Source organism: Pseudorca crassidens, chromosome 17, assembly GCF_039906515.1.
Source record: "Pseudorca crassidens isolate mPseCra1 chromosome 17, mPseCra1.hap1, whole genome shotgun sequence".
Classification (NCBI taxonomy): domain Eukaryota; kingdom Metazoa; phylum Chordata; class Mammalia; order Artiodactyla; family Delphinidae; genus Pseudorca; species Pseudorca crassidens.
Genome location: NC_090312.1, coordinates 39,348,187 through 39,374,687, shown reverse-complemented (window position 1 = coordinate 39,374,687; position 26,501 = coordinate 39,348,187). Strand labels below are relative to the sequence as shown.

At 44.6% G+C, this 26,501-nt stretch overlaps 1 protein-coding gene across 2 annotated transcripts in view; it reads left to right on the top strand.

The window, feature by feature from the left end:
- The window catches only part of LAPTM4B (lysosomal protein transmembrane 4 beta), a 69,043-nt gene extending 44,920 nt beyond the window's left edge, over positions 1-24,123 (top strand). The window contains exons 7-8 of one of the 2 annotated variants that reach the window (XM_067711677.1): positions 19,718-19,792; positions 22,504-24,123. In XM_067711677.1, coding sequence (XP_067567778.1) covers positions 19,718-19,792; positions 22,504-22,581 — 153 coding nt within the window. In that variant the 3' untranslated portion in view covers positions 22,582-24,123. The remainder of the gene's footprint in view (positions 1-19,717; positions 19,793-22,503) is intronic. The other variant, XM_067711678.1, reaches the window with a different exon arrangement.
- The last annotated feature ends 2,378 nt before the right edge of the window (positions 24,124-26,501 follow it).

The following is a 26,501-nucleotide window of genomic DNA, read 5'->3' as shown; positions in this document are numbered from 1 at the left end:
TTGCTGCTTTTTTTACTGTTGTTGAAACATGTTCATGAGCTGCTTAGTCATCAAAGGATTCATAGTTGAATGAAATGTGTTTTGTTTTCCTTACAAGACATTAAAATCTAGTTGGCTCAACTCTGGTTCATTTAAAAAAATATTACAAGTAGATAATATATGTGCCTCTCCACATTTATGTATCTTTCTTTTTTTTGGCTGAGTGGCATGTGGGATCTTACTTCCCTGACCAGGGATTGAACCCATGCCCCCTGCATTGGAAGTGCGGAGTCTTAACCACTGGACCACCACGGAAGTCCCAACATTTACGTATCCTAAACCTGCATTATTAAAAAACCATGGTAGGGCCTACCTGGTGGCACAGTGGTTAAGAATCGGCCTGCCAATGCAGGGGACATGGGTTCGAGCCCTGGTCCGGGAAGATCCCACATGCCGCGGAGCAACTAAGCCCATGCGCCACAACTACTGAGCCTGTGCTCTAGAGCCCGTGAGCCACAACTACGGAAGCCCGCGTGCCTAGAGCCTGTGCTCCGCAACAAGAGAAGCCACCTCAATGAGAAGACCGCGTACTACACAGAAGAGTAGCCCTTGCTTACCACAACTAGAGAAAGCCCGCGCTCAGCGACAAAGACCCAATGCAGCCAAAAGTAAATAAATAAATTTATTTAAAAAAAAAACATGGTAGGTAATTCTAGGTATCAATTCTGCATAGTTTGACTATACTATCTCACTTGACATGTGAAATTAAACTTAAAAATGTCATTTTATAGGTAGAGAGATAAGAATGGCAGAGATTACTGTATCTTTAAAACTTGCCCCGCACATCGGGCTTCCCTGGTGGCGCAGTGGTTGAGAGTCTGCCTGTCGATGCAGGGGACATGGGTTCGTGCCCCAGTCCGGGAAGATCCCACATGCCGCGGAGCGGCTGGGCCCGTGAGCCATGGCCGCTGAGCCTGTGCATCCGGAGCCTGTGCTCTGCAACGGGAGAGGCCACAACAGTGAGAGGCCCGCGCACTGCAAAAAAAAAACAACTTTCCCTGCATATGAAAACCTTAGCAAAAGAATTTAGATGATCTGTGTTCTGCCACTAGTTGTTCATACTTAACTTTTTTAAACCTATCAAATATGATTTTGAGAAACATGCCTTCACTGGAAGAGTCCTCAAAATCATTTGTCCTTTATGTAATTATCTTGCCTGGCTCGTGGTAAAAGTACAAGTCCTCTAGATACTAATCTCTTTGTGTCTCCATCACCACGTGTGATGCTCAGTACAAGTAAATGCTCGAGGAGTGGTTAATGGAAAGGATGGGTGACATGAGCCTGTGGGATGGGTCCAGGTGGATAGGTTTGGAGGGGACAGAATGGACAGGACAGATGAAAGGATAAATATAAATGGTGTTTATATTTAAACTAGAATGGAGTTTTATATTTGGTTTTGTAGTTTTTATTATTTTATTTTTTTAAAAAATTATTTTATTTATTTATTTTTGGCTGCATTGGGTCTTCGTTGCTGTGCACAGGCTTTCTCTAGTTGCGGCGATCGGGGCTACTCTTCGTTGCGGTGCGCGGGCTTCTCATTGCAGTGGCTTCTCTCGTTGTGGAGCATGGGCTGTAGGCACGTGGGCTCGGTAGTTGTGGCGCACAGGCTCAGTAGTTGTGGCTGGTTGAAGCCCTGGTTTTGTTTTTTAAATTGTGGTGACTTGCTTACTCTGTGGCCTTACTGAAGTAATTTAGTCTGTCCCTGACTTGACTTCCATGTGTATAAAATGGGGATAGGGCTTCCCTGGTGGCGCAGTGGTTGAGAGTCCACCTGCCGATGCAGGGGACACGGGTTCGTGCCCCAGTCTGGGAAGATCCCACATGCCGCGGAGCGGCTGGGCCCGTGAGCCATGGCTGCTGAGCCTGAGTGTCCGGAGCCTGTGCTCCGCAACGGGAGAGGCCACAACGGTGAGAGGCCCACGTACCGCAAAAATAGATAAATAAATAAATAAAATGGGGATAAAACAACTTCAGACTTTATACTAAATACACAGGTGCAAGCTGATACCACTGAGTTCTCTGTGGGATTTCTGAGAGAAAGCGTGTTATGCGTGAATAGTTTTCTTAAGTCCTCAGCAAGGAATGGTTGGTTTGAATCAGAAGTGCATGAGCAGTGGTTTAAGAGGAGGCTCTGCCGCGATCAGATGTACAAACCCAGCGTGCCCAGGTGCTGGGGGGCCCTTTGGGGGCCGTGCAGAATCCTTTGCACTGATCACAGTAGACACATCCTGCCTACTAACCCTTTAGAGAATCCCTCTTGGGTCAGTACATCTCTTTAAAGAAATAACTGTTCACAGTTACTATAATTTTGATAAAATTACTGGTGTAAAGAATTTTTTCCTTCTCTCTGAGTTTCTGAGTGTTAGTTATCTATCAGTATCTTTCTGTTTTTTCTTTAAAAAGATATCTCAGAGTACTTTTATTGCCCTGCTGAACTAATGAAAAGTCTAAAAGTTTGAGCTGCTAAACAAGCAAGGTATGTTAGAGCCCCATCCTAAATATTATGAATGTGTGGGGCTTACAAAACTACTATCTTTGAAAAGTATCTCAGCAAAGATAATGCCCATATCGCATGTTTGTTTGGTATACTTCTGGTGGTGGTTTTTTCATTGCTTTCTGAAGGGTTAGGTGTATTTTTAATAGAAGCAAGGTGGAAGGGCTGGGTACACGTTGTATAAATACACCTGAAATCAAAGGATATTCTGAAATTGTAGAAATTGGGGTGCTTAGAGAATTTAAGAATCATGAGTGTGTTCCTAAAATACATCCAACTAGCTTTTTAGAGGAAGTTTTATTTTCCACCCTTTGAAAGATTCAAAGTTAGGTATGGATAGCAGGTAAGCTGTATTTAGGCTAACATACACTCAAAAATAGTTGTACTTTCCAGCTAGACATCCTAGCTCTTCTAATAATAGACCTTTCTTCAGAAAGGCTTCCAGCTTGGCAGTAGTTTGTAGTAACTAGGGTTTGGGACCATGGACTAGTGCCAGCTGTGATTGTTTCCTTGTGTGTTGACAGAAGGTCCTGGGGAATTGCTTGATGATAATTATTATTAGTCATTATCTTCTCAGTCATTCTGTATCAACTTGCCTTTTTTGTTTTTGTTTTTGTTTTTTTGCGTTACGCGGGCCTCTCACTGTTGTGGCCTCTCCCGTTGCGGAGCACAGGCTCCGGACACGCAGGCTCAGCAGCCATGGCTCACGGGCCCAGCCGCTCCGCGGCATGTGGGATCTTCCCGGACCGGGGCAGAAATCCGTGTCCCCTGCATCGGCAGGCAGACTCTTAACCACTGCGCCACCAGGGAAGCCCCAACTTGCCATTTTTAAGATAAGGAAACTGATGATTTGTTTCTGCTTTCCTAGAGAAAGCCCGCGTGCAGCACCGAAGACCCAACACGGCCAAAAATAAATAAATAAATATTTAAAAAATAATGGTATTGTGGATATTTTTCTAAAGAGTACTTATTATATCTAAAATAATAATTCCTTAATATAAAATATATCCAGTGAGTGTTTAGATTTTCAATCGACTCCTGTTAATTTTCCTAGCAATTTATTTGAAACAGGATCTGTGGGTCAGTATGCATTTTAAGACTTTGTAATTTTTTTAAAGAAACAACTGGCCCACAAACTAGATTTTACTGATTGCATACCTATAATATAGATCTCTGTATTTCCAGTAAATTAGTAGTTGGATCTAAACGCTTCCTGTATTTATATTCCCATTTTCCTCTTTTTGTAAGATTGCTTTATAGTTGATAATTTTTCTTCCGTCAGGATGCAGGTGATGTCTGGTTGATTCTGTCTTTCTGGGATGTCAGCAACCATTGATATCATCAATTCATTAGGAATTGCAATATGATGACATGCTATCATTTTTCATTTATTAGCTGGAGTATTTCTATAAAGAGACACTTTCCCTCGAGTAGTATTTAGTTACCCAGTGGTACTTGGGACAATGATAAATATATGTGCTTTTGTTCTCTTCATCAGTTTTCAAAATGACAAGTTGGTCCATCATTCTCTAGTGATGGCCAGTGAGGGTTTTTTTTTTTTTAATGTAATAAATGAACTAATGAAAAGAGGCCTGTTATTAGAAGAGCTGGGGATGTTCCGTTGAAAAGTACAGCTATTTTGATTAATTTTATCAGTAACCCTAAAGAAAATTTACCTACTGTTCCATACCTATTTTAAGACTTTCTAAGGGGAAACCCAAAATCTTCCTCTGAACAACTACACCATAGCTAACATCCTTTTGAGTGTCCTAATTATGCCGTCTTTGCCCAGTTGGAGCGTCTTCAAGTTGGCATCTGAGTCTTTTTACACAACTCTGGTAGTGTGATCGCTTCCTTGCCGTTCTGGGCTCATCTTGTTCATATCCTGTTCCACACCTGGAGCTATTTCTCCAAGGACCCCTGCTTCCTTTCAGTAGAGACCATAATCTGTATTTCTAGGGTTGGAGAATAGATTTTTTTTTTTAAAGAGGGGCTCTGCATATTTAAAGGTTGTTTTGACTAGTACTAAAGGAGTTCAAGAACCAAAGGAGTTCTAATTAAAAAAAAAAAAAAATACTGGAGCCTCACTCTGAGATCCTAAGTGGGGCCTGGAATGATCTAGTTCTGTCATTTTCCCTGGTCTCCATAGCTGTATTAAGATCCTCATAGTGTGTCTCTTTTGTTTCTCTTTTGTCCATGTCTTTATGGGGAATCCACACAGACACATTGTGTCTTTCACTTCCTATCAAGTATTAAGCCAGATGGCTTTTCTCCCAGGCTGAAGAGTCTCAGGGTGACTTCTGTGGAAAGATACTGGGGCTCTTGTTGGTAGAAAATAAATGTGCTGCTTTTTTCTTCTCTAAAACAGCACACATATTATTAGCCAGGTATCTACTTTTCCAAATACTACTCAGGGAGAATAGATAGCGTTATTATATATTGGAGATCATTCTGTGGATTAATTGCTCCAGTTTCCTAACTAAACCAAAGCAAAAACCTTTGAAAGAAATGCCTTAAGACAGAGAGGTCACAAACTCTGTTAGTTCATAATGCTTCTTAGGGTCTTGGTATTTTTTTCATGATGCCCTTAGGCCAGAAGATATACCTAGCTGTTTACTTCATTAAGTAGTCAGGTCCAGACAACTTCAGAGTAGTAGTTAGTGTAGTACCTAACAGGCTTTGTAGTGTTTTCCTTGGAAATTTAAAATATCCCATGGTGTCCCTTTGAGTCACTGCCATACACGGTTAGGTACCCTGGAGAGATGCAACCTTCCCTTTAGAACGCTGTATTCCATAGAAATCACATTCTGGATATATATTACATAATACCACATTTTCTCCCCTACCTTCATCAAAATCTGGCCTTAAGAGGAAAAATGTATTAAAATACTAAATAGTAGAAACAGATTTCTTTCACCTTAAAATTTATACAAATCGAGATTTGAAAAATCCTTTTAATCTGCTAATACCAGTGCAGACTTGAGTCGTGGCAGTACCCAGTGTTGCGTTAAATCCATGAGGAGGGAATCAATTGGGGCACTTTAAAAGCAGTGAGATGAATGTTTATCCAAAGTAGTATCCGAAATTCTGATTTCAGATAAAAGGGTCATAGTCTTGGGCAATGTAGGAAAATGGCTATTTAGGAATAAATAGGAAAATTTTAAAGTTCATGGAGTCCGTTATGCCATATCATACTGCAGGTGCTAATCTTGGTAAACACTATATACAGGTTTATTGTTCTGACTTCAAAAAGTGTTTTGCCGGGAATTCCCTGGCAGTCCAGTGGGTAGGACTTTAACTGCCTGAGACCAGGTTCAGCCTCTGGGGGAACTGAGATCCCACAAGCCATGTGACATGGCAAAAAAAAAAGTGTTTTGTTGTGTGGGGCTGCCTTTTGATCCTGACTGCTTGAAAAACACAGTTAAGAAAAAAGTCAGTGACCTGGTGAAGGCCAGATTATCTCCCCAGCAGTCATTTCCCTGTAGATATCCCTGAGAGGATGAGATTAACTAAGGCTGACCTTGGGCTGTCAGAAAACCACAAAACACTCTCAGTTGACTGCCAAGGGTTGGAGGTGGGGTGGATTTATTTAGTAGTCCTCTCAATGACTTTCAAAAATTGTGCATAAAAAATTCCATTGTTTTTTTTTTCCCTCCTGCTGCTTTTAAAAACGAGTTTGTTCATTACTTCCTAGGCATAGATTACATGTGATTAGAAACAAGTTCTTGACCAGGTGACATGAGTTGTGTTTATTCTTTTCCCACATCCCACCCCCAGAGACAGAAGGGGAGGGAATGAACTAAATTGATAGCAGGAGAGATTTTTTAGACTTCAGAAGTTCCTTCATATCTGAGAAACTAGACTGTTACCAAGATGAATGTATAGTCATCATCTTGCAGATTCTTCAGAAAAGTCATAACTGATTTTCAGAAACTGTGTGAGGAAGCCTTCGTTTAAAGGAGGTAATGAGGCTGGCTCTGAAGATCTCCTTCAGTCCTGGGCATTTCAGATTCATGTACGTTAAACATACCTCACAAAATACACCTTTCACCACTGTCACCTGCCTGTATGAACCAGGGGGTCCAGGAGGCAGTGGGGAGGGGGCGAAGAAGGCTCTCCAGTTACAGGACTTGTAGAGGATTTGAAACTCCAGCCTGTGAGTTATTGGCTCTGAAGCTTCTGGCCTAGTAAGTACTGGAATACAAGAGAGACATCTTATTCATAATACCTCAATTTTAGATATCTCTTTTCACTTGTAATTTAGTAGTTTGTATGATCTAAGCTTTTGCTTTTGCTTTTTTTTTTTTTTAATTTAAAAAATGTGAGAGGTTTTGATAATAGACTGGGTAACATCCCAGATAAGCAGAGAGAGCAGCCAGGAGACCATTTCCGTTGTCCAGATCACTACAGTGATGAAGACCATGCAGTTCTGATGCAGAGGGCCTGAGGAAGAGGGGGAGGATTTGAAGAGGGCTGTCAGACGTAGCAGCGATAGTTGATAGTGAGGGGCCACGGAGTGAGCATGAAGCCCCAGGATGTGTCTGGTCTGTGACTGTGACTTGAAACGTTAAATCACTCACCCGAATGGTAGGACCAGACCTTGAAAGTTAACTGACCCTCTCTCATCTCCTTAGCGGTGTTCCCACAGGTGTCATCCAGCCGAGCGCTGAAGAACTCCGGTGAGGTTCCGCTCTTCTCTGCATCTGTCCTATCTCCCGCTCTGTAGCTTTTTGTACTGGGAGTTTCTCCCCAGACACTTAGGTAGTGGTTGCCATCTGCCAGGCTCTGCGGTGCGGGCTTTCTATATATGAACTCAGTCTCACAAGAGTCCTTGAAGTAGATCCCTGGGTACAAAAGAGGAAATTACCAAGTGGGTACCTTCCCACGGTCACACAGCTCGTGCGTGCCCGGGGAGCGGAGGGGGGATCACAACCTTCGCAGCCTGGCTCCGGTCTTTCTTTACCCGCCACCCTCCTCCTAGACTGTCATCTGTGCAGACTGCCGCCAGGGCTGGGTGTTCTTCCCTGTTGCTGCTGGCGGGGCATTGACCAGGACAAGCAGCAGTAAAGCAGGAAAGTAATTCATTTTGATGATTCTTCTCAAGTCAAGTCACAAACTTCCAAAGCAGTGAGACTTTTCGTTTTGTTTGCTTATTTTTGCTCTCTAGCTCAGGGGAAGGAATGGGAGGGTGGATTAAAGAAAGAGGTGGAAGAAAAGTTAGAAGTAAACTTGGTGACACCAAGGCAGCTGCCTTATTTATTTATTTATTCATTCATACATACATATACATATATCTATTTTTTTTCAAGTTCTTTTCCTATTTATGTTGCTACATAATATTGAGCAATACAGTAGGTCCTTGTAGTTCCCTTGTTGTGTTAGATAGCCCTCCCTTCTGTAACTCAGCCCCACGCATTTTCCTAATAGCTTCATATGGGCACATGGCTTCAGACAGACTTGGCTGTTGGTTCTGATAGAAAAGCATCGTGGATAAGATTGGACTGGATGCCCGCTGAGATTTCCTCTGGAAAGCGTTTCCCCTGCTTTAACGTATTCCATGCTGCAAGCTGACAGTGTGCGATGTTAACTCAGCTCGTGTTTCTTTCCCTCCTTCAGTAAAATACAGCTTTTGAAAAAAATATACTAATCTGATGGAAATTATCTCTGACCCGTATAAGTTTCCAGTTATTTCATCCAGAGAACAACTGGAGCGGTCAAACCAACACATAGATAATTGACACCTAAAAGTTCTGGAAGAACGGTTCAAATAGACCCAGTTTTCACTGTGAACATGAATAAAGGATATTAATCAATCGCTCAATGGTAATCTTCCTATAATAGCAAGTAAGAAAAATTTAGAGTAGCTTTGCAGGGAATCAATTATAAAATCATCCTCTATTTTCATTGTGTTTTACTTTAAAACACACTCGGCACTTGACTTATTTTATCCCACATGTCCAAAATAGATTCCGTGTTGATTTTACTCTAGGGACAAAGGAGACATTGAATTGTATTTTTCAACATTCTAAGAAAGTTTCTGGGAATGTATCTTAAGGAATTAGTAAAAAAAAAAAAGTGTATAAGATATTCATGCGGCATTGTTTTTTAACAGCAAAAGTATCCAATTTCACTGTCTAGTAGTTGGGAACCAGTTTGATTAAATAGGGGTATGCCCACTTGATAAAATCTCCTTACTGCCATAAAAATTATGAGCAGTGTAACAGCAGAAGAAAGGCTTATGATGCTTTAAAAGAACATAGAAGTTTGTGTTACAGTTACAGCTATGAGAAAGCAAAGCTTGTAGACAACAGATTAGATGGTAATAGGAAATTAGGCGATTGGTTTCTTGAATACTAGAAAACAAAGCAGAAGATATTTCTCCCTTTCCATTAATTCGAGGGAGGGAAGTGTGTGGGGAAGGAGAACAGGTAAAATGGGAGTCTGAGGTTCTGAGCAGTCCTTCCAGCCAAAGTACCCTGGCAGCCATTGAGCACAGTCAGCTGAGCACGGCCTGGTTGGCAGCCCGTGAAACACACAGGGTAGAACCCCATCCCCAAAGAGATGTGCACAGTAGGTGGCGCAGCACATTCAGGCCTGGGGGACAGGAAGCAGCTGAGATGCCTGTGATAGGGCATTCCCTCTACTTCCTCAATAGTTATATATTTTTATTTTAGATAAAAATGTAGCTCTTAAGATACTGATTTTGATAAAGTTATATAGTTTTAAATATAGTTACTTCAGATATATTTATTTGAACATTAGATATTTTAGTGCATCTTAGCTTTCAATTTGGGCCACGGTATTGTTTTGGTGTTTCCTGCCCAAATATCTCACCAGTGAGGATTTTTGACCCAATACGGAAGATTTGAAATAAGAATTCTATATTGTAAGTATAATCTGTGAGAGAAGTTGAGTAGCTTCTCTGCTGAGAATTAAGGGATATAATGACTTCCTCCTATAAAATCAGGTGAGGACAGTTTATACTGGTTCTTCAGTGAATTGAGGATACAATTACTTTCCACCTTATTTGTCTTTGGAAATTATTCCTTCTGTAGGTGGGGGAAGGTTTCACTAGGATCTTCCAAATTTGTTTTTGTTCTTCCCGACCCCTGGTGTGTTGAATTGAGTACAAGATACCATTGGTTGTAAATTGCACCATTATCTTAGGTGCTTCTTATTGTTAGGTGCTGTTAGTTACAAGGCACAGCCTAAAGTCAGACGTTAAAATGTGCAAAAATGTGTACATTAGAATCAGAAATAAATGGTTATGTGTATGTGTGTGTTTACTGGTGTATATTATAGGTGGAGTTATTTTAAAAGTTTGGAAACAGTTATTCTAAATGCCTTAAAGATAAGCCCAGGCAGGCTTCCCTGGTGGCGCAGTGGTTGAGAGTCCGCCTGCCGATGCAGGGGACATGGGTTCATGCCCCGGTCCGGGAGGATCCCACGTGCCGCGGAGCGGCTGGGCCCGTGAGCCATGGCCGCTGGGCCTGCGTGACCGGAACCTGTGCTCCGCAACGGGAGAGGCCGCAACAGTGAGAGGCCCGCGTACAGCAAAAAAAAAAAAAAAAAAAAGTTAAGCCCAAACTTCCTGTTTGCGATGATCCTATCGCAAATGCCCAGATGGCTGTTTCAGTTAATCTTGGAGATTCATGGTTCACCTATCTCCCCTTTTCTGTTTGGCCCGAGTAAAGGAAGCTCACATCTAAGTAGGCAAATGTGGTGTCAATGTAAATGCTGCCTGTTTTAAACAAGGTACATTGTAGACTGTTAGGGGTGTAACAAATGGTAAAGGAAAAAAATATTTTGGCTACTTGGGATTAATTTAAATGGACCATGGGAAGATTCAAGTGCCCCTAAATGACACGATTGTTTTGGGGCTTTGTACTTTCACATCTGATATTATCACATCTTCCAAGGTCAGAATTCAGGGTAATGCTTTTCCTTCGTTCAGGTGGAGGCAAACTGTTTTCCGTAAAAGCCATAGTAAATACTTTAGGCTTTGCGGGCCATATGGTCTCTGTCATAGCTATTCACCCCTGCTGTTGTAGTGTGAAAGCAGTTGTAGAAAATACATACACAAGCAAGTGTGGCTGTGTTGCACTGAAGTTTGAGTTTTATATAATTTTCACACATCACGAAACGTTTTTCTTTTAAAAAATGTAAAAACCGTTCTGAGCCCTCAGGCCATACAAAAAAACAGGCAGCGGGCCAGGTTTGGCCCATATCGTTCACAGACCCCAGCCTTCGTGGCAATTTAAGCTGAGTTTTCTAGGTGTTTGTAGGACGACTATTTGAACCATCCCAAGGGATTTAATAACCCTACTTAGGGCCTGCATAGAGCTTTCCCCTCCTGCAAGTGGAATGGCAAAGAGCAGCACCTAATCTTTTGGTCCTTTTTATAAGGATATTTTTTTTCCTGAGAAAGTTTTCATTCTCCCGTATTTATTATTTTGCCAGTAGTTCTAAATCCAGCTTATATTTAACAAACTATAGTGGAAATCAATAAGAGAATAATTCACTTGCAAAATAGTTGCTAACGTGTTGAAAAACCGCAGCTAAAGCTCTTATGCAAAGATAAGAAACTATCTTTTATACAAAAATCCATTCTATAAAGTCCTGTTTTAGTTTACTGCCAGAAAAAAAGTAACACACACACACACCCCCCTTACTTACCTCTTTCCCTCTCTCTCTCTATACTTATTTGTCAAAATATGTATATACGTATCCATCCATCCATATATAGAAATAAAAACTTGATAACCCCCAAAATCTCTATTTTGCCTTGTTTCTGGGTCATTTTAACATTCATTTGTCTTATTTTGTATCCTGATCAATACAGCAAGCCATCTCATCCTTTCACAAATGTATGGAATAAAATTCAGATTTGTTGAGCCTTAGTGCCTGCCATGTACTGTGCTAATAATAAGCACATAACTTGGGCTTATTCATTTCATTAACCTTGTGAGACAGACTGGTCTCGTCCCCATTTACAGATGAGGAAGCTGAGGCTTAAAGAAGTGACTGCCCCAAGGCCTCCAAGTTGGGAATTTTGTCGGCCCACACGGTTGACTCCACAGTCCATGGCTGCTACCCCAGGGCACCCCAGTCTTCTCAACATGGTGGCAAACAGAAAATTGCAGCATTTATATGGCACACTGTTGTGAATGGACACCGGTTGAGAAGCTCTGCACTTCGCCATGGAAGATAAACTCTGTTTATCAGACTCCTCCCCTAGCACATAAGCTGTCTGCTGGCTCGGACCTTACAAGTGTCAGTGGTGTGGTATCCTCAGTGCCTGGTACATAGTACGACCAGCATTTTGTTGATGAAATGAATGAACAGTATTTAACAAATCATTTGTCTTGCTCTTTTTTTTTTTTTTTTACTGACTTGAAGGAAGTAGCTTAGATTTTGTGACCCAGATCAGCTCGGTGCCCATGTCCCCAGTCATCCTGTGGTCATCTCCAGAGAGGATCCCACTGCAGAGCTCACTCCGTTTCTTCCGTATCTGCTTCTTTTCTTAGATTCCAGTGAATGGTAGCAATGTCCACTTAATCACTCAAGCCTGTAACTGAGGGGTCATCTTTAAACTTGTTAGAGTTAGGCTTTTAGCCTCTAGCCTTGAACTGTACTTTCTCTTCAGTTTTTTCTCTCTGTTGCTGTCAGATGGATCTAAAACATAAATCTGGTTTTGTCATCCCTGGATTTAAAAGTCTTCAGGGGCTCTGCTGTTTATAACTTTAGCATTTCTCAACTGTGATGTCACTCCACTTTGCTCTATGACAGTCATTTGTGACTTGCGGGGTAGTATTTAAAATCTCAGTTTACCAATGGTTTGCTTTTTTTTTTTGTCCTTTGAATAAATAAGGACAGCTTTAGGATTATCCCTGTAACAACATCAGTCTCAGCTATGCAGTCTTGCGTTCTGATATTTTCTTGAGGCCAGAGAAGGGAGTGGAGTGATAACTTCATCCTGCCAAGTTCATCTTAATTGTGAAGCAGCTTTGAGGGACTGTTACTGATTGTGTTATCAACAGTCGTGGGTCTCGTGAGCTATTGTGCTCTCATGAATACTGTGCCCCTTGCTTCCTACCCACTGCCCCACAAAGGAGCCAAAAAAAAAAAGGAAAAAGACGTTTCCATTTATAGTGGTATTTTTTTTTAAATAAACTTATTTATTTATTTTTGGCTGTGTTAGGTCTTTGTTGCCGTGCGTGGGCTTTCTCTAGTTGCGGTGGGCAGGGGCTGCTCTTCGTTGCAGTGCGCAGGCTTCTCACTGTCGTGGCTTCTCTTGTTGTGGAGCACAGGCTCTAGGCGCACGGGCTTCAGTAGTTGTGGCACGTGGGCTCAGTAGTTGTAGCTTGCGGGCTGTAGAGCGCAGGCTCAGTAGTTGTGGCGCACGGGCTTAGTTGCTCCGCAGCATGTGGGATGTTCCCGGACCAGGGCTCGAACCTGTGTCCCTTGCATTGGCAGGCAGATTCTTAACCACTGCGCCACCAGGGAAGCCCTATAGTGGTATTTTATTTGTCCATGCTTTAGGGGGAGAGAAGGGCAACTGGTTTTGTAAAAACACACCTGTGTATGCCCACAGGAGGCTCTGACACATGAACATCACCAAAGCTCCCATCCCCCTCACCGCTGGGGAGGACGGCTGGTTGTTAAAGAAGAAGTTTTCACTTCCTGGTATTGCTTGCAAGCCTGGCTGGGATCTCGCCTGTTGTTCCAGGCTCATCCCTTGTAATCCCGACTCACGCACCCAGGTCTCTAACTAAAGCAAACTACCTACACCTTTGCAGGTGTTTCTCGGTCTCTTGGGATAGTTCACGTGCGCTCTCCGCCACTCCTGGGATGGGCATCCTCCAGCCTTCCATCTCCACCTCCCCAGCAGCTGGCACAACAGCTGCCCTCTGGGGGCTGCTCGGGTGTCCTGGGGTGAGGAGTGAATGGACGGACATGGTGTTTCAACCACACTCACTTTGGCTTTTAGAACTATAACTATGTGAGAGGTGCCCACAGCTCCGCAGACCTGCAGCCTGCGGTAGAAATGGTGTCCACTTTGTCTCCTTTCTCATCATTCAGTTACTTTTGTTAAGGAAGAGTTAGGCTCAGAGCAGCTTAAGTGGTTAGCCTCTTACACTTCCTGCAGCCACCTGAGAGGCAAGAGGAACTCCTTTTCTGACCCACAGGAATCAATTTGTGAGTAGTGTTTACTGGTGTCGCTTCCTTAAGGAAGGTGTGTAGTTGAACTAGTTGGACAGTCATACCGCGTTGGTTATCTCGCTGCAGTTGGAGAATTGCTGCCGTTTACTGAGCGCTCAAGTGCTCAGCCTGTACTTAGTGCATTAGGTATGCCGCCTCCCTTACATCCTTAACAGTCTTTTGAGGAGTATCCATCGTGGTCTCCATTTTATAAGTGTGGAAGCTGACGTTCAGGTAGATTTACTAACTTTCTCAGGACCCCAGGGTTGCTACGTCCCAGCTGGAATTTGAACCCGTGTCTCATTTCAGTTTGACTCCCCCCACCCCATGTTGCCTCTAGAATTTGACCGTGGCCATAGAGCTGAAATGATAGGACTCAAATTTGGACACACCTCTGTCTAAAAACCAGTGCTAAGAAAGGACTATGGAAGTGTAAGAGTCTTGCCTTTTAGAAACTTTTTGGAGAGGAGAAAGGTAAATGTTTACAAGACCGTTAATAATAGTACAAGATAGCATATAATTTAATTGATAAGCCAGTTATGTAAGTGCTTTAAGAGAGTGGTTTTGTGTCTGAGTTCAGAGTGCTGTACTGTAGTTACTGCCATTTCTAGTGTTACGACTTCATGTTATCTATAAAGAATATGGAAATATCTAACTGGTGTTTTTATTAAAAAAATTAATTTGTCATACTGCAATTGCACAGCATAACTCAGAGGAGAAGAGAGTAATCGAGGCTAGACTATTTCAGATCTCCATGTTGGAAGTGATTTTAACATGAGCTTGGGGTGTTTGGGCTTTGTACCGAGTGACAAACAAAGAAAGAAGAACATTTGAGGAGGGAAAAATCATAGGCAAAAGGAGTCAGATTGGTAATGAACTTGCCGTGCTAGGGAGTCATGGAAATAAATGAGACAGGAGAGAGCCAGACACTGGGCTGCTGTTGGCCTGGGCATGAGTGGCGTGAAGAGCAGGTATCCTGGGGGCCCCTCGTGGCATCGTAGTTCTCTAGTTTCCATTGGTATTTGGGGCACCCTAGATCGGGTGGGGTCTCACAGGTCTGGAGGAGAGTCTCAAGCAGGCAAGGGGCCAGGTCCTGACCAGCTGCTCCGTGAAAACACGTTTCACCTCCTAGGCAGGGACCTCCATCTGCGAGGCGCTCCCTGGCTGCTTTGTTAGCGTCTCAACTGCACGAGTCCAGCCCCCACCACCCCTCCCGGCGTAGAGAGGGGCATCTTGGGCAAGTTAGGAGCATTTTCCAGACCCCTGCAGGGGCTCACAGCGAACACACATGTCACCCACCAGCCAAGAAGCAAGAGGAATGAGGTAGCTATGAGCCTGCCCACCGCCCTCAGGTTGAAAGTTGCCCCTTGATGACTGACTTCTTTCCTTCAAGACTGCCATGATGATTCTTTTATTTTTAAAATATCACTTTTATTTTTAACACAGCATTACATGTACATAGCTAAAAATCATGCCAGTGAAAGATTTATTTTTCTCCCTCTTCTTTTTCGTCGCACCTTGCAGGATCTTAGTTCTCTGACCAGGGATTGAACCCGGGCCCTCAGCAGTGCAAGCGCTGAGTCCTAACCGCTGAACTGCCAGGGAATTCCCAAGATTTATTTCTCAGTGGTCCTCTGCCATTCTCGTGACTATCCTCCACTTTTCACCCCAGCTGTAAACACTGTCAACTCTTACTTGTTTCTTGTATTTACCTCCATTACCTACATATTTTATTTTATTTATTTTTTCTTTTTTTTGCGGTACGGGGGCCTCTCACTGTTGTGGCCTCTCCTGCCGCGGAGCACAGGCTCCGGACGCACAGGCTCAGTGGCCATGGCTCACGGGCCCAGCCGCTCCGCGGCATGTGGGATCTTCCCGGACTGGGGCACGAACCCGTGTCCCCTGCATCGGCAGGCGGACTCTCAACCACTGCGCCACCAGGGAAGCCCTACCTACATATTTTAAAATAATATGTCTGTGTTACTAATTTTTCGATGATCAATTTGAGATACCTTTTGACTTCCCGGTGTTGAATAGAATTGAACTTTTACTCTCCTCCCCATATTCTCCGCTGCCTTCATCCACCTAATACAGTCACATCAGATTTTTTGTTTACATCACCAGTTAATGTTTACCTTGATTATGTGACTATTGTTCCGTGCACAGCTCTGTCATGTACATTCCCTTTCTTGTACCATTTTTGTTTTCCTCCAGCAGACATTTGCCTTGTTTTTTCAGCTGCCAAGTGTTTGACCTTTTACCTCACCCTGATCTCCCAGGTCTGTCAATTACCTATCAATGTTTTCCAAATGTTTGACTCTGTGAGATAACCGGTCAGTCCTCGTTTGCTGGAGCTTCTCCTGCTCCAAGGTGGATGAGGTGCCACACAGCTGTCATCCTGGGCCTTGATTTCATTTTAACTTACCTCACCCTTATTAGGATGCGGGGCCAGCAGACAGACTTCTGGTGCAATTTACCTTGTGCCCTGTACTGCCCTCCCCCCCACCCCCCAGTCCTGGACCCCAGAATCTCTGGATGGCTCTTTGAGAATCTAATGAGAGCTCTGAACACCCTCCCCTGGAAAATAAATGCACACCCGTAAAATCTGGCACGTAATTTTGTGAATGTCTGAAGACATTTGTGTGCCTTATATGTAATGTAGTCCTAGCAAACTGTACAATTCCAAATAAGCCTTTAGTGCCTTAACTCTGATATTACAGTAAAACTCTAACCATAGTATCCAAACATTTCTTATTTTTCCCAATAAGTAGTTCTTTCCTCTTGAGCGTTTTATTATTTCCTACTATTTGATGGAATTAGTTTTCCAAATTTTAATGGCTTGCAGATTTGTGGCCAGTTGGAATCACTTCTATTCCAGGGTATTACATTTTGCAGCCTTTGATGTTAATTTATTTGTCCCTCCAACTGTTCTGTATGTTGATATATCTGGGAATGAAGTTTCCCTCGAATATTTGTTGAATTGAATTGAAATGAATGCTGAGCTGCTCTCCCACCAGCACATGTCACCTAGCGTAAGAGCTCCTAAGAGATACTATATATAGATGGATGCTAATCTTCCTAACGAACAGATGCCCTTCTGGGGTCATTGACAAGAGGGATTTTCCATTTGTGTGGAAGAGAGTTCCACCATCAGTCGCTCTGTGGTTGAGATCCTATTAAGACAAACTCCAAGGGTCTGTACTTCGATTAGAGTTTTGGTTGTACTGAATATTGCTTGAAGTAAAGTGGTGCGTGGCTGAGATATATAACGCATTTGTGTTTATCGACTCATTGAGTAGCTGCTGTTTACCAGACAGCGAAGGAGAACATGACCTATAATTTTAGTCCTCAGAGATTATTGTTTGGTCATTCATTGTTTTATTTTATTTATTTATTTTTTTGGCTGTGTTGGGTCTTCGTTGCTGTGCTCAGGCTTTCTCTAGTTGTGGCGAGTAGGGGCTACTCTTCGTTGCGGTGCACGGGCTTCTCATTGCGGTGGCTTCTTTTGTTGCAGAGCACGGGCTCTAGGTGCTTGGGCTCAGTAGTTGTGGCTCGTGGGCTCTAGAGCGCAGACTCAGTAGCTGTGGCACACAGGCTTAGTTGCTTCGTGGCATGTGGGATCTTCCAGAACCAGGGATCAAAACCGTGTCCTCTGCATTGGCAGGTGATTTCTTAACCACTGTGCCACCAGGGAAGGTCCTGGTCATTCACTGTGAATGATTAAAGTTCTTAAAATAAAAAACTGGGCTTAACTAAATGCCAGCTTCTAAAAATGTCAAAATCATTGTGTTTTACTTTATTTTTTATTTTTATTTTTTTCGGTACGCGGGCCTCTCACTGTTGTGGCCTCTCCCGTTGCGGAGCACAGGCTCCGGACGCGCAGGCTCAGCGGCCGTGGCTCACGGGCCCAGCCACTCCGCAGCATGTGGGATCCCCTCGGACCGGGGCACGAACCCGTGTCCCCCGCATCGGCAGGAGGACTCTCAACCACTGCACCACCAGGGAAGACTAAAATCATTGTGTTTTAATCAGTTTTGTATGGCATCTTAATTGGCATCTTCTATCTTAATTGACCCTATAGTTATTTTCTCCGATTTCCAAGTACTTCATTGATATTAGAAGAAAAGGACAGAGTAGCAAGTGTTTTTAGTCAGTATTAACAGACTGTAATACAAACAGTATGGCAATCCTGACTTCACCAACCCTTCCTTGAAATCATCATTAAAAATTAACATCATTTAGGGCTTCCCTGGTGGCGCAGTGGTTGAGACTCCGCCTGCCGATGCAGGGGACACGGGTTCGTGCCCCGTTCCGGGAGGATCCCACATGCTGCGGAGCGGCTGGGCTTGTGAGCCATGGCCGCTGAGCCTGCGCGTCCGGAGCCTGTGCTCCGCAATGGGGGAGGCCACAGCAGTGAGAGGCCCGCGTACCGCAAAAAAAAAAAAAAAAAAAAAAATTAACATCATTTAGATAATAAAAATAGATGACACCGTCACTTCAGAATTTAAAACCAATTCCGTTTGGAGAACTTTTCATTGAAAGTAGTTCAGAGAACTTCCCTGGTTGTGTAGTGGTTAAGAATCCGCCTGCCAATGCAGGGGACACAGGTTTGAGTCCTGGTCCGGGAAGATCCCATATGCTGTGGAGCAGCTAAGCCCGTGCACCAGAACTACTGAGCCTGCACTCTAGAGCCCATGAGCCACAACTGCTGAGCCCGTATGCCACAACTACTGAAACCTACGCACCTAGAGCCCGTGCTCTGCAACAAGAGAAGCCACCGCAATGAGAAGCCCGCGTACCACAGCGAAGAGTAGCCCCCGCTCGCCGCAACTAGAGAAAGCCCATGTGCAGCAACGAAGACCCAACGCAGCCAAAAATAAATAAATTAATTAATTAAATTAAAAAATAATAAAAGTAGTTCAAGGAGCATGAAGTGCTCTGTGAAGAGTATTTTTATGGTCAGCATTTAGTATGTGGTAATGGGGAGGTGAAGACAGGCCTGAGGGTGTCAGAATCTTAGTGAAAGGAGAATGTCTTCACCAGGCATCTTGACTTTGGTTAAAGGGCCCAAGGCAATAGAATGTTTGAGAGAAAAAGCCATTAGGATGTTAATGATTCGAAATGAAACTTTAAAACAAGTTTGAAAATAAATAGCCAAGCCTACCGTGAAATAAGTTTTTAACGAGCAAAAGGCAAATGTGCAGGACTTTTTTCTTCTTTTTAAAGAAAATTTTGTGTTTAATCATCTGTGAACATTTTGGAGAATTTGAGTGTTACGTTTTGCTCAGGGAAAAAAATAAATTGGATGTGATGGCTGATTTCCCTCCCTTTTAAGTAGCTCCACTGTGCTTTAGGGTCACTTCTCCAAGGATAATGACAGATAGGAATCAGCTAATTGTTCAGGGAGGTTGGGGAGCATAATGCTGACACTCAGTCATGCACAATCGAATGTTTCTCTTGCTGATCACAGCTCTTTCTGCTGGTTATGAGTTACCGCATCTAACGTGCGCACACATGGGTGCTGGAGGCTCAGTCCTTGAGTCAGATATGCAGACGCAGAGGCCAGGGCTGTGGCTTTGTTCCTCAGCTCGAGCTGGGACTTGTAGGCTTCCTAGTGGAGACACTGCTGCCAAAGACTGGAAAAGCTCCTTAAGGTGGACTCAAGGCCCTCTCCATGTCCTGGCCTTTGCCTGTCTTTCCCGCCTCTTCTACACCACATTCTCCCCGAAGCATTCACATCACAACCCCTCGGTTCCCAGAAGGAGCTCTCCCTCCAGCTTCCCTCCTTTTGCCTGTGCTCCTGCCTCCCCACCTGCAGTGCTGTCCTCTTTCCTCTCTGCCTGATTCAATGTGTCCTCCTGAGGACCGTCCCTGCCCTCCGGCCTAAATCAGTTGTCCCTGTCTGTGCTTTCACATCTTATCTACCCCCACAAGTTGATCACGCTCAGTCTTAACCATTGCGCCCATCTCTGCCCTCTCCAGGGTGTGAGTTCCTCAGCAGACAGCGAGGTGTGTTCCGGTGTGTGTGGGCACGACCCAGCGCCCTCTGCGTCCTCGGTAGGTGCTGACCTGTTGGGTGCAGAGCATATGGTTTCGTTCTGTGGGGAGCACGCACAGAACGTGGTCTTGGACTGGCGTCCTGTACTGAACGTGCCCTGGATGCTCCTTCCATTCTAGCACCACCAGCAGCCGAACATTGGCCCTGACTCTGATTGGGTAACGCCTGATAAGAAGGACTCGGGACACGGGGGCAGCATCACTGCCACTTTGGGGAGCTATTCTCAGGCCCGTTGGCGTCCTCGTGTCTTGCTGAGCCAGTTACCCGCTTCCTGCTGTGCAGGTCCCACGTTCGCAGGTCGGCCTACTGGGAGCTGGCCTTGTGACAGTCTCCCCTTTGCCAGCCACCTCTCCACCTGGCCTTGTGGGCAGAGTGCTCTAGAGGAGGACAGTGTTTTCTTCCCCGGTCTGTGTGTGCAGTACAGCATCCGGATCTTGCTGGCCGCGGCCCCCAGGGCAGCGGCACCGGCACTCCCTCTTCCTGACGGCCTTCCCAGCGCACCTCCATCTCAGGCAGTTGCCAGGGCAAGTGGTACCTCCCTCTCCCCGTGAACAGCACCTCTGCAGCCGTGTCTCAGCAGGTGGTTCACTAGCTTGGGCTGAAACGTTTCTACCATCCAGTGGGTTGAGCCAACAGTGTCTGATTCCCAGCCTTAGGGAGGCGAACCCTTTCCATGTTTGTTCCTTTCTTGAGTACCCTCGCTCAGCACTGATATCTCTTTTTTCCCCCTTAGTTAGTTCTCCATACCTCCAATCCCCTGTTAATAATTCTTTTTTAAACTTTCTCTGTTCAAACCACTGGGTGGTTTCTGTCTCCTGATTGGACCCTAACCATGCAGATGCCCCCTGCCTAGAATGCCGGGCTCCACCCCTGCCCCAGCACCAACCGTCCAGTCTCCAAGGGCCAGCCTAAATGATACCTCACTCATTTACGTGACTGACATCTTCTGAGTTCCAGCTAGTAAATAGGCCCTGGGCCCGATCCTGGGGTTAAGTAAGACAGGGCTTCAGCCCGACAGGAGCTGTAAGACTGGAAGAAGAGAAAACTAAGTAGTGAACTGTGTTGAGTTAGAGAGGGTGTGTGTGTGTGTGTATGGGGGGAGTAGTGTAGGACAAAAACTTAAAACAGAAACTTGAAAAGAGAATTTTAGTGTCCTCCCAGAAGGGATAAGTAAATGAAAAGTCATGAAATTGATAACCATTTACCACTTTAAGTAATGTCCATAATAGAAAAAGTAACAAAATGTGGTTTTGTTTTCTATTACATTTGTTAATATTCTTTCTCCTTCCACAAAGCCCTTGAGCTGGGTGTTTTTTTGGTTTTGTTTTGTTTTTTAATTTATTTATTTAATTTATTTTATTTTTGGCTGCGTTGGGTCTTCATTGCTGTGCGTGGGCTTTCTCTAATTGCGGTGATCGGGGGCTACTCTTCGTTGTGGTGCGCAGGCTTCTCATTGCAGTGGCTTCTCTTGTTGTGGAGCACAGGCTCTAGGCATGCGGGCTCTAGAGCACAGGCTCAGTAGTTGTGGCTCGCAGGCTTAGCTGCTCCACGGCATGTGGGATCTTCCCGGACCAGTGTCCCTTGCACTGGCAGGTGGATTCTTAACCACTGCGCCACCAGGGAAGCCCGAGCTGAGTAAGGTTTTAACTCATCTCATCTCTGATTTCCTAAGGGCAGGAATTGTCACATAGTAGGTGTATAATAAATGTTAGTTGACTGAATAAAGGCTAATCATATCAAGTTGATATTCTCTCTGTTTTGGAGGAAGGAAGCCAAAGTCAGCCAACGTTTTTTTAGGTTGACGGTTCATAAACAATTACATGCAATTGTTTTTATACTTGAAATGTGAACAGAAACGTTATTAATCTACTTAATGCTGATACTTATTCGTTCCTCTCTAGCCGTTTACAGATAACATTTGCCATGTCAGGTGTGTATCACACAGTATGTTAGGTATTATAGACCTCTAATTCTCAGCTATCCCAATTGTGCAGGCATAGATATTGAGGTTAGCTAACAACCTACCCATGGTGTTGCTGATCAGATGTGGCTGAGCCCTGCTTTGAGTCCAGGTTGGTACCAAAGCCCTTGTGTTTCCCAGTCCAGTGCTCAGGCATCACCATGAGGGGCCCCTTGGTCAATCAGGCGCCTGCCCTATTTGAGTGTACACACATACACATCACCCTGCAGCCTTTTTTCCTCTTCAGAGCCACCACCACCTCCTTCCTTGTCCTAGAGGCACAGCCCTTTGGACCCGCCAGGCACTGTGACATCCAGGTACAAGTGGACACAGTTTGGAAAACTCAGAAAGGTCCAAAAGTCTCTTCCCTCTGCTTCTTTAAGGATTCAAAAAGTCTCTCATCAAAGTCTAGCCACTTGCTGGAAAATTGATATTGGTACAGGTTATGGGAAAAGTACAATTAAAATTAAAGCTCAGGGGACTTCCCTGGTGGCGCAGTGGTTGAGAGTCCGCCTGCCGATGCAGGGGACACGGGTTCGTGCCCCGGTCCGGGAGGATCCCACATGCCGCGGAGCGGCTGGGCCCGTGAGCCATGGCCGCTGAGCCTGCGCGTCCGGAGCCTGTGCTCCGCAACGGGAGAGGCCAAAACAGTGATAGGCCCGTGTACCGCAAAGAAAAAAAAAAAAAATTAAAGCTCAGGGGAATGTGTGTGTACCTTTAAACACTAACCCTGTCTTTTCTTCTTCCCAGGTGCTCTTACCCCCATACGATGATGCCACTGTGAATGGCGCCGCCAAGGAGCCGCCGCCACCTTACGTGTCTGCCTAAGCCTGGAAGTGGGGCGTAGCTGAGAGTGACAGCTTGACTTCCATACATCAGAGCAATAGTTCTTCAATTTTACTTCTGAGACGAGCTCTCTGAGCTTATCTGTTGCTGAAATGCTACAATTTAAAATTTTAGATGTTAAGTTGAGACTCTCTGTAGTTTGAAACATATGCTTAGCTAGAGCACTGTGATAGAGTAACTGTAGAATTCTTTCTGTGCGAGTGCGGTGGGCTCCCCTAGGCTTTCCTCGGCATTGAAACTAGCCAACAATCCGGATGAACCTTCTGTCCGAGGAGTCTGTTGTACGTGCTGAGCCCCAGAGTTGAAGAATTTGTGACACTGTTCTCTCCGTTCCCTCCTTTCTCTTTTGAAAGCGTAAAATAAAATCAGAATTATACAGTGCTTCTCTTAGGCCATTGCAGTGTATAGAACAAGCCCTTAGGAGAAGAGGAATCGTGTAAGGAGTCCAAATATACACATAAATAAAACAAGAATTTCCTTAGATCCTTTATGATTTAAATTCAGTGACAGTTTGGGTTCGCCGGTCAAGGATTTTGTCGACGGGCTAAATTGAGACCCTTTGTCAATTCCCGGCAGCGAGGACAGTCAGTCACCACCCTGGAGGCTGCTCTTGTGCACCCACCTCTGGGGTCACGGCGTGGAGTGTTAGAGGGGAACTGGTTGGTACTGTGTGGTATCAGGTTCTCCCTTTCTCGCAGTTTCCTTCCCAGCCCCGCTCAGAGCCCCCTTTCACTTAGTGTTCTGTCCTAGCCTGACTCAGGGAGGACCTCCATCAGCCTTTGTCAAGTGGAATTGCTGATAGTATTTACCCAACAATCTGAAAAAAGGTTTTCTTCTCTCCCTGCAAGGCACATCCTACTACTTTGAACTTCTGAATACGCCTTGTCATCTTTTAAAATAAGTATAAAACGGTCTTCGGAAAGACGGGAGGTGGCAGGGGTGCTTCCTTGTGAAATGCCCTTATCTTGACTACCCGAATTTCAAGAGACTTTTATATATTCACATGTTCAAAAGTCACAGCTCTCCTGTTTGTTCATTATTGAATGTGCTGTAAATGAAGCCATTTGCAATTAAAATGAGATTTGCCCACATCCAAGAAAACCACCTTTTGATTCTGGTGATTGTGCCTGGGAACCCTTCTTGCCCAAGTGGGGCAAGAGGCCTAAGGAGGAGGTTTTATGGCTTGTCTCACACATATGTTTTTTTTTTTTTAATATTTCAGTGCTGGTAAAATCAGAGCATCTTAGGCCAAGAGAAATGGAGAGGAGCAGACACGGGCTTCCAGCATTCCTGACCCCGCCTCTGCCGAAGCTCTGCCAGCTCGGCTGCTTCGAATAGGATTGCTTTCTGTCCACAGTGCAGCTTTAATACGCTGTTCAGATTGTACTGTGTTCCAAGGGAGATTAAAATAAGAGTGGCTTTGGCTTGTTCCTGAACGGGTATTTCAGATAATTTGGAAATGTAGAATAAAATAAGAGGCAAGGGGGATGACTTTTATCCCTGAGAATCAGCCTCCGTCATTTCTTTTGGTGTATCTCATTAGTAGTCTTTGTAAACTCGACCTCGGAAATTCTGTTCCTTGAAGTTTTATACCCAGAAGATTAACACATGAAGGGTTTTTAGGTTTGGGGAAAGCCTGTCAGGTAGTTTCACTGATCCCTGTGGAAGGCACCTAGGAAATCACAGTTATTTGCATGTTACTCCCCATGATTTTCCAGTGCTTTGCCTAATACTTTTTTTACAATATGAAAAATGGCACATGGTCAGGTGGAGAAGAGTGCTGGTTTGGAGACTCTGCGTAGGGTCCTCGGCGAGGCTCTTGTTCACGTGACACTCAGTAGCACCACGTACACCAGGATGTCACGATGCTGCTGGGCTTTCCTGACATACCAACCCAGGCGGAGCTCCAAAGCTGCCCCCGTACTTACCTCTACACGGTAAGCAATTGTCTTCCTGTCTGCACTATGGAGAGGTTGTGATGCTTGGATTAAAATGACCCCCCAGAGCACACTCAGCAATTCGCTGTGTCCTTGTCATCGCCAATCCAGATACATACCTCTCTTTTAAATGTGTTTTAAAGCCCACTTTAATATCCTGCTCCTTTCTTCTATTTTGTTGTCTACAGAGAAACAAAACAGTCAATTACCTCAATTGCTCTCGTGCCTGTATACTTTCTGGTCACTTGACTGAGGGTTCATCAGGGTTTTCATCTCGACCCCCCAGAACCCTATTTTAAGGTCATGGACATTCAGTCCAGCACCACCAGGTGTGCAAGTGGGCCCACTGATAAGCAGCCCCGTGGGAGGGTTTGAAGTCTGTTTGCTGGACAGAGAGAAGAGGAAAACACATCTTTCGGCTTAATGGGGTCTGGCCACCCTAGAAACCAAGCTTCCGTTGCACAGGCCAGTCAGGTTTCCAGAATGGCACAACACGTGGAAGTTTTCAGGCCAACAGACTAGTCACTCCCCTTCCTGCACCTTCTTCCTACATAAACACATGTGCCGCATCTCCCCTGCGTCTGTCCTTGTCCCTGTCCCACCGGTTGCCTGACACTTTCCCCTCCCTTTCTCCCCCCATTTTTGTTTTTTAACTCTCTTCTGGCCCCAAACAAACGTTTGTTTAGTTTGACTGCTAAACTGAACCACACCTCACTGCATTTGTCTTTCCACCCTCAGTTCGTTAAGCAACAGTACTTCTCAGTAATGTTCTCAATAGACCACCTTTAGAGACTGTAACCATTAAAGTTTTCTCCATAGAGGGGATATATTGTATTTGAAATGGTCACCATTGGAGAAAAAATCCTGCTGTGCAAATGGAGCTTTTGTGATAGAGGAAAACCGATGAGACTATAAAAACACTGTTTCCATTTAAAAAGAAAAGATACGTCAGCTTTTGCAGCCGGTCTGGAAATGGACCTAAATGTTACTAAGTAACACTGCTTCTGGTCACATAGGCAGACTCCTATGTTCTGGAGGGGAGAGGGCAGATGTAACTCATGCCAAAGGACTGCCTGCTAAATTGAGCCATTTCAATACCAGAAGTAGTGCCTGCTGCTGTGTAGAATGAGTTTTGGCCAGCTCGCATGTATGTCCTAAAAGGGAAGGAAAAAGGAGGCATTGCAAGGATGTCTCCACACCCATGGAATTCACTTAAAGTGTTTTTGCACGCTGGCCAGGTTTTCTGCCAGATGACTCTGGTGTATGGAAGCCAGCCACATCTGCGACCTTCTGCCCAGAAGCCCACGCATTCCTACCGCTGACTGGTGTGTGGAGACAGCAGAAGAGAGAAACTGTCACCTGGCCAACCCAGAAGAAGTTACCTCAAAGCAAAACTCTCAGCTCTCTACACCCATCAATATGACCCTAGTTGGCAAAACAGCTGCTGCTTCAGAATGAAGAGTTTGGCTCAAAACGGCACAATGGACTAAGGTTTTATTTATTTTATCCCATCTAAAACTTTACACATACTTTTTAAAAAGCCATTGGCAGTACAAACAAAACAAGTTTTAAGTAAACTTGTTAAGATGGGAACCTCTTCAACTCAGCAAATATATATATTCCTTGGTGTGTGTCAAGATGTCCAGGGTATATTGTTGCAATAAAAAGAGTTTGGAGAGGAACTGTGTGACCCGGGTAGATTGGGCGTAATTAGCCAGCATCAAGGGACTGAGCCAGTTTCTCAGGAAAGCCTAGGAGGGAATGTGCCGTCAGATTTTCTGCTAGTCACAGCTCAGTGCTGTGGCCTATCAGCTCCCCCTATGAAAAGCCATATGCAACAACAGCTCCTGGATTCCTGGGACCCTGAATTTGGGGCATCCAACCTAGACCTTTTGAAGAGCTGATGAGGCTCCCATCTGTGGCCTCTCCACCTAAGGAAACTCCAGCTCTGGGGAAATGAAGGAA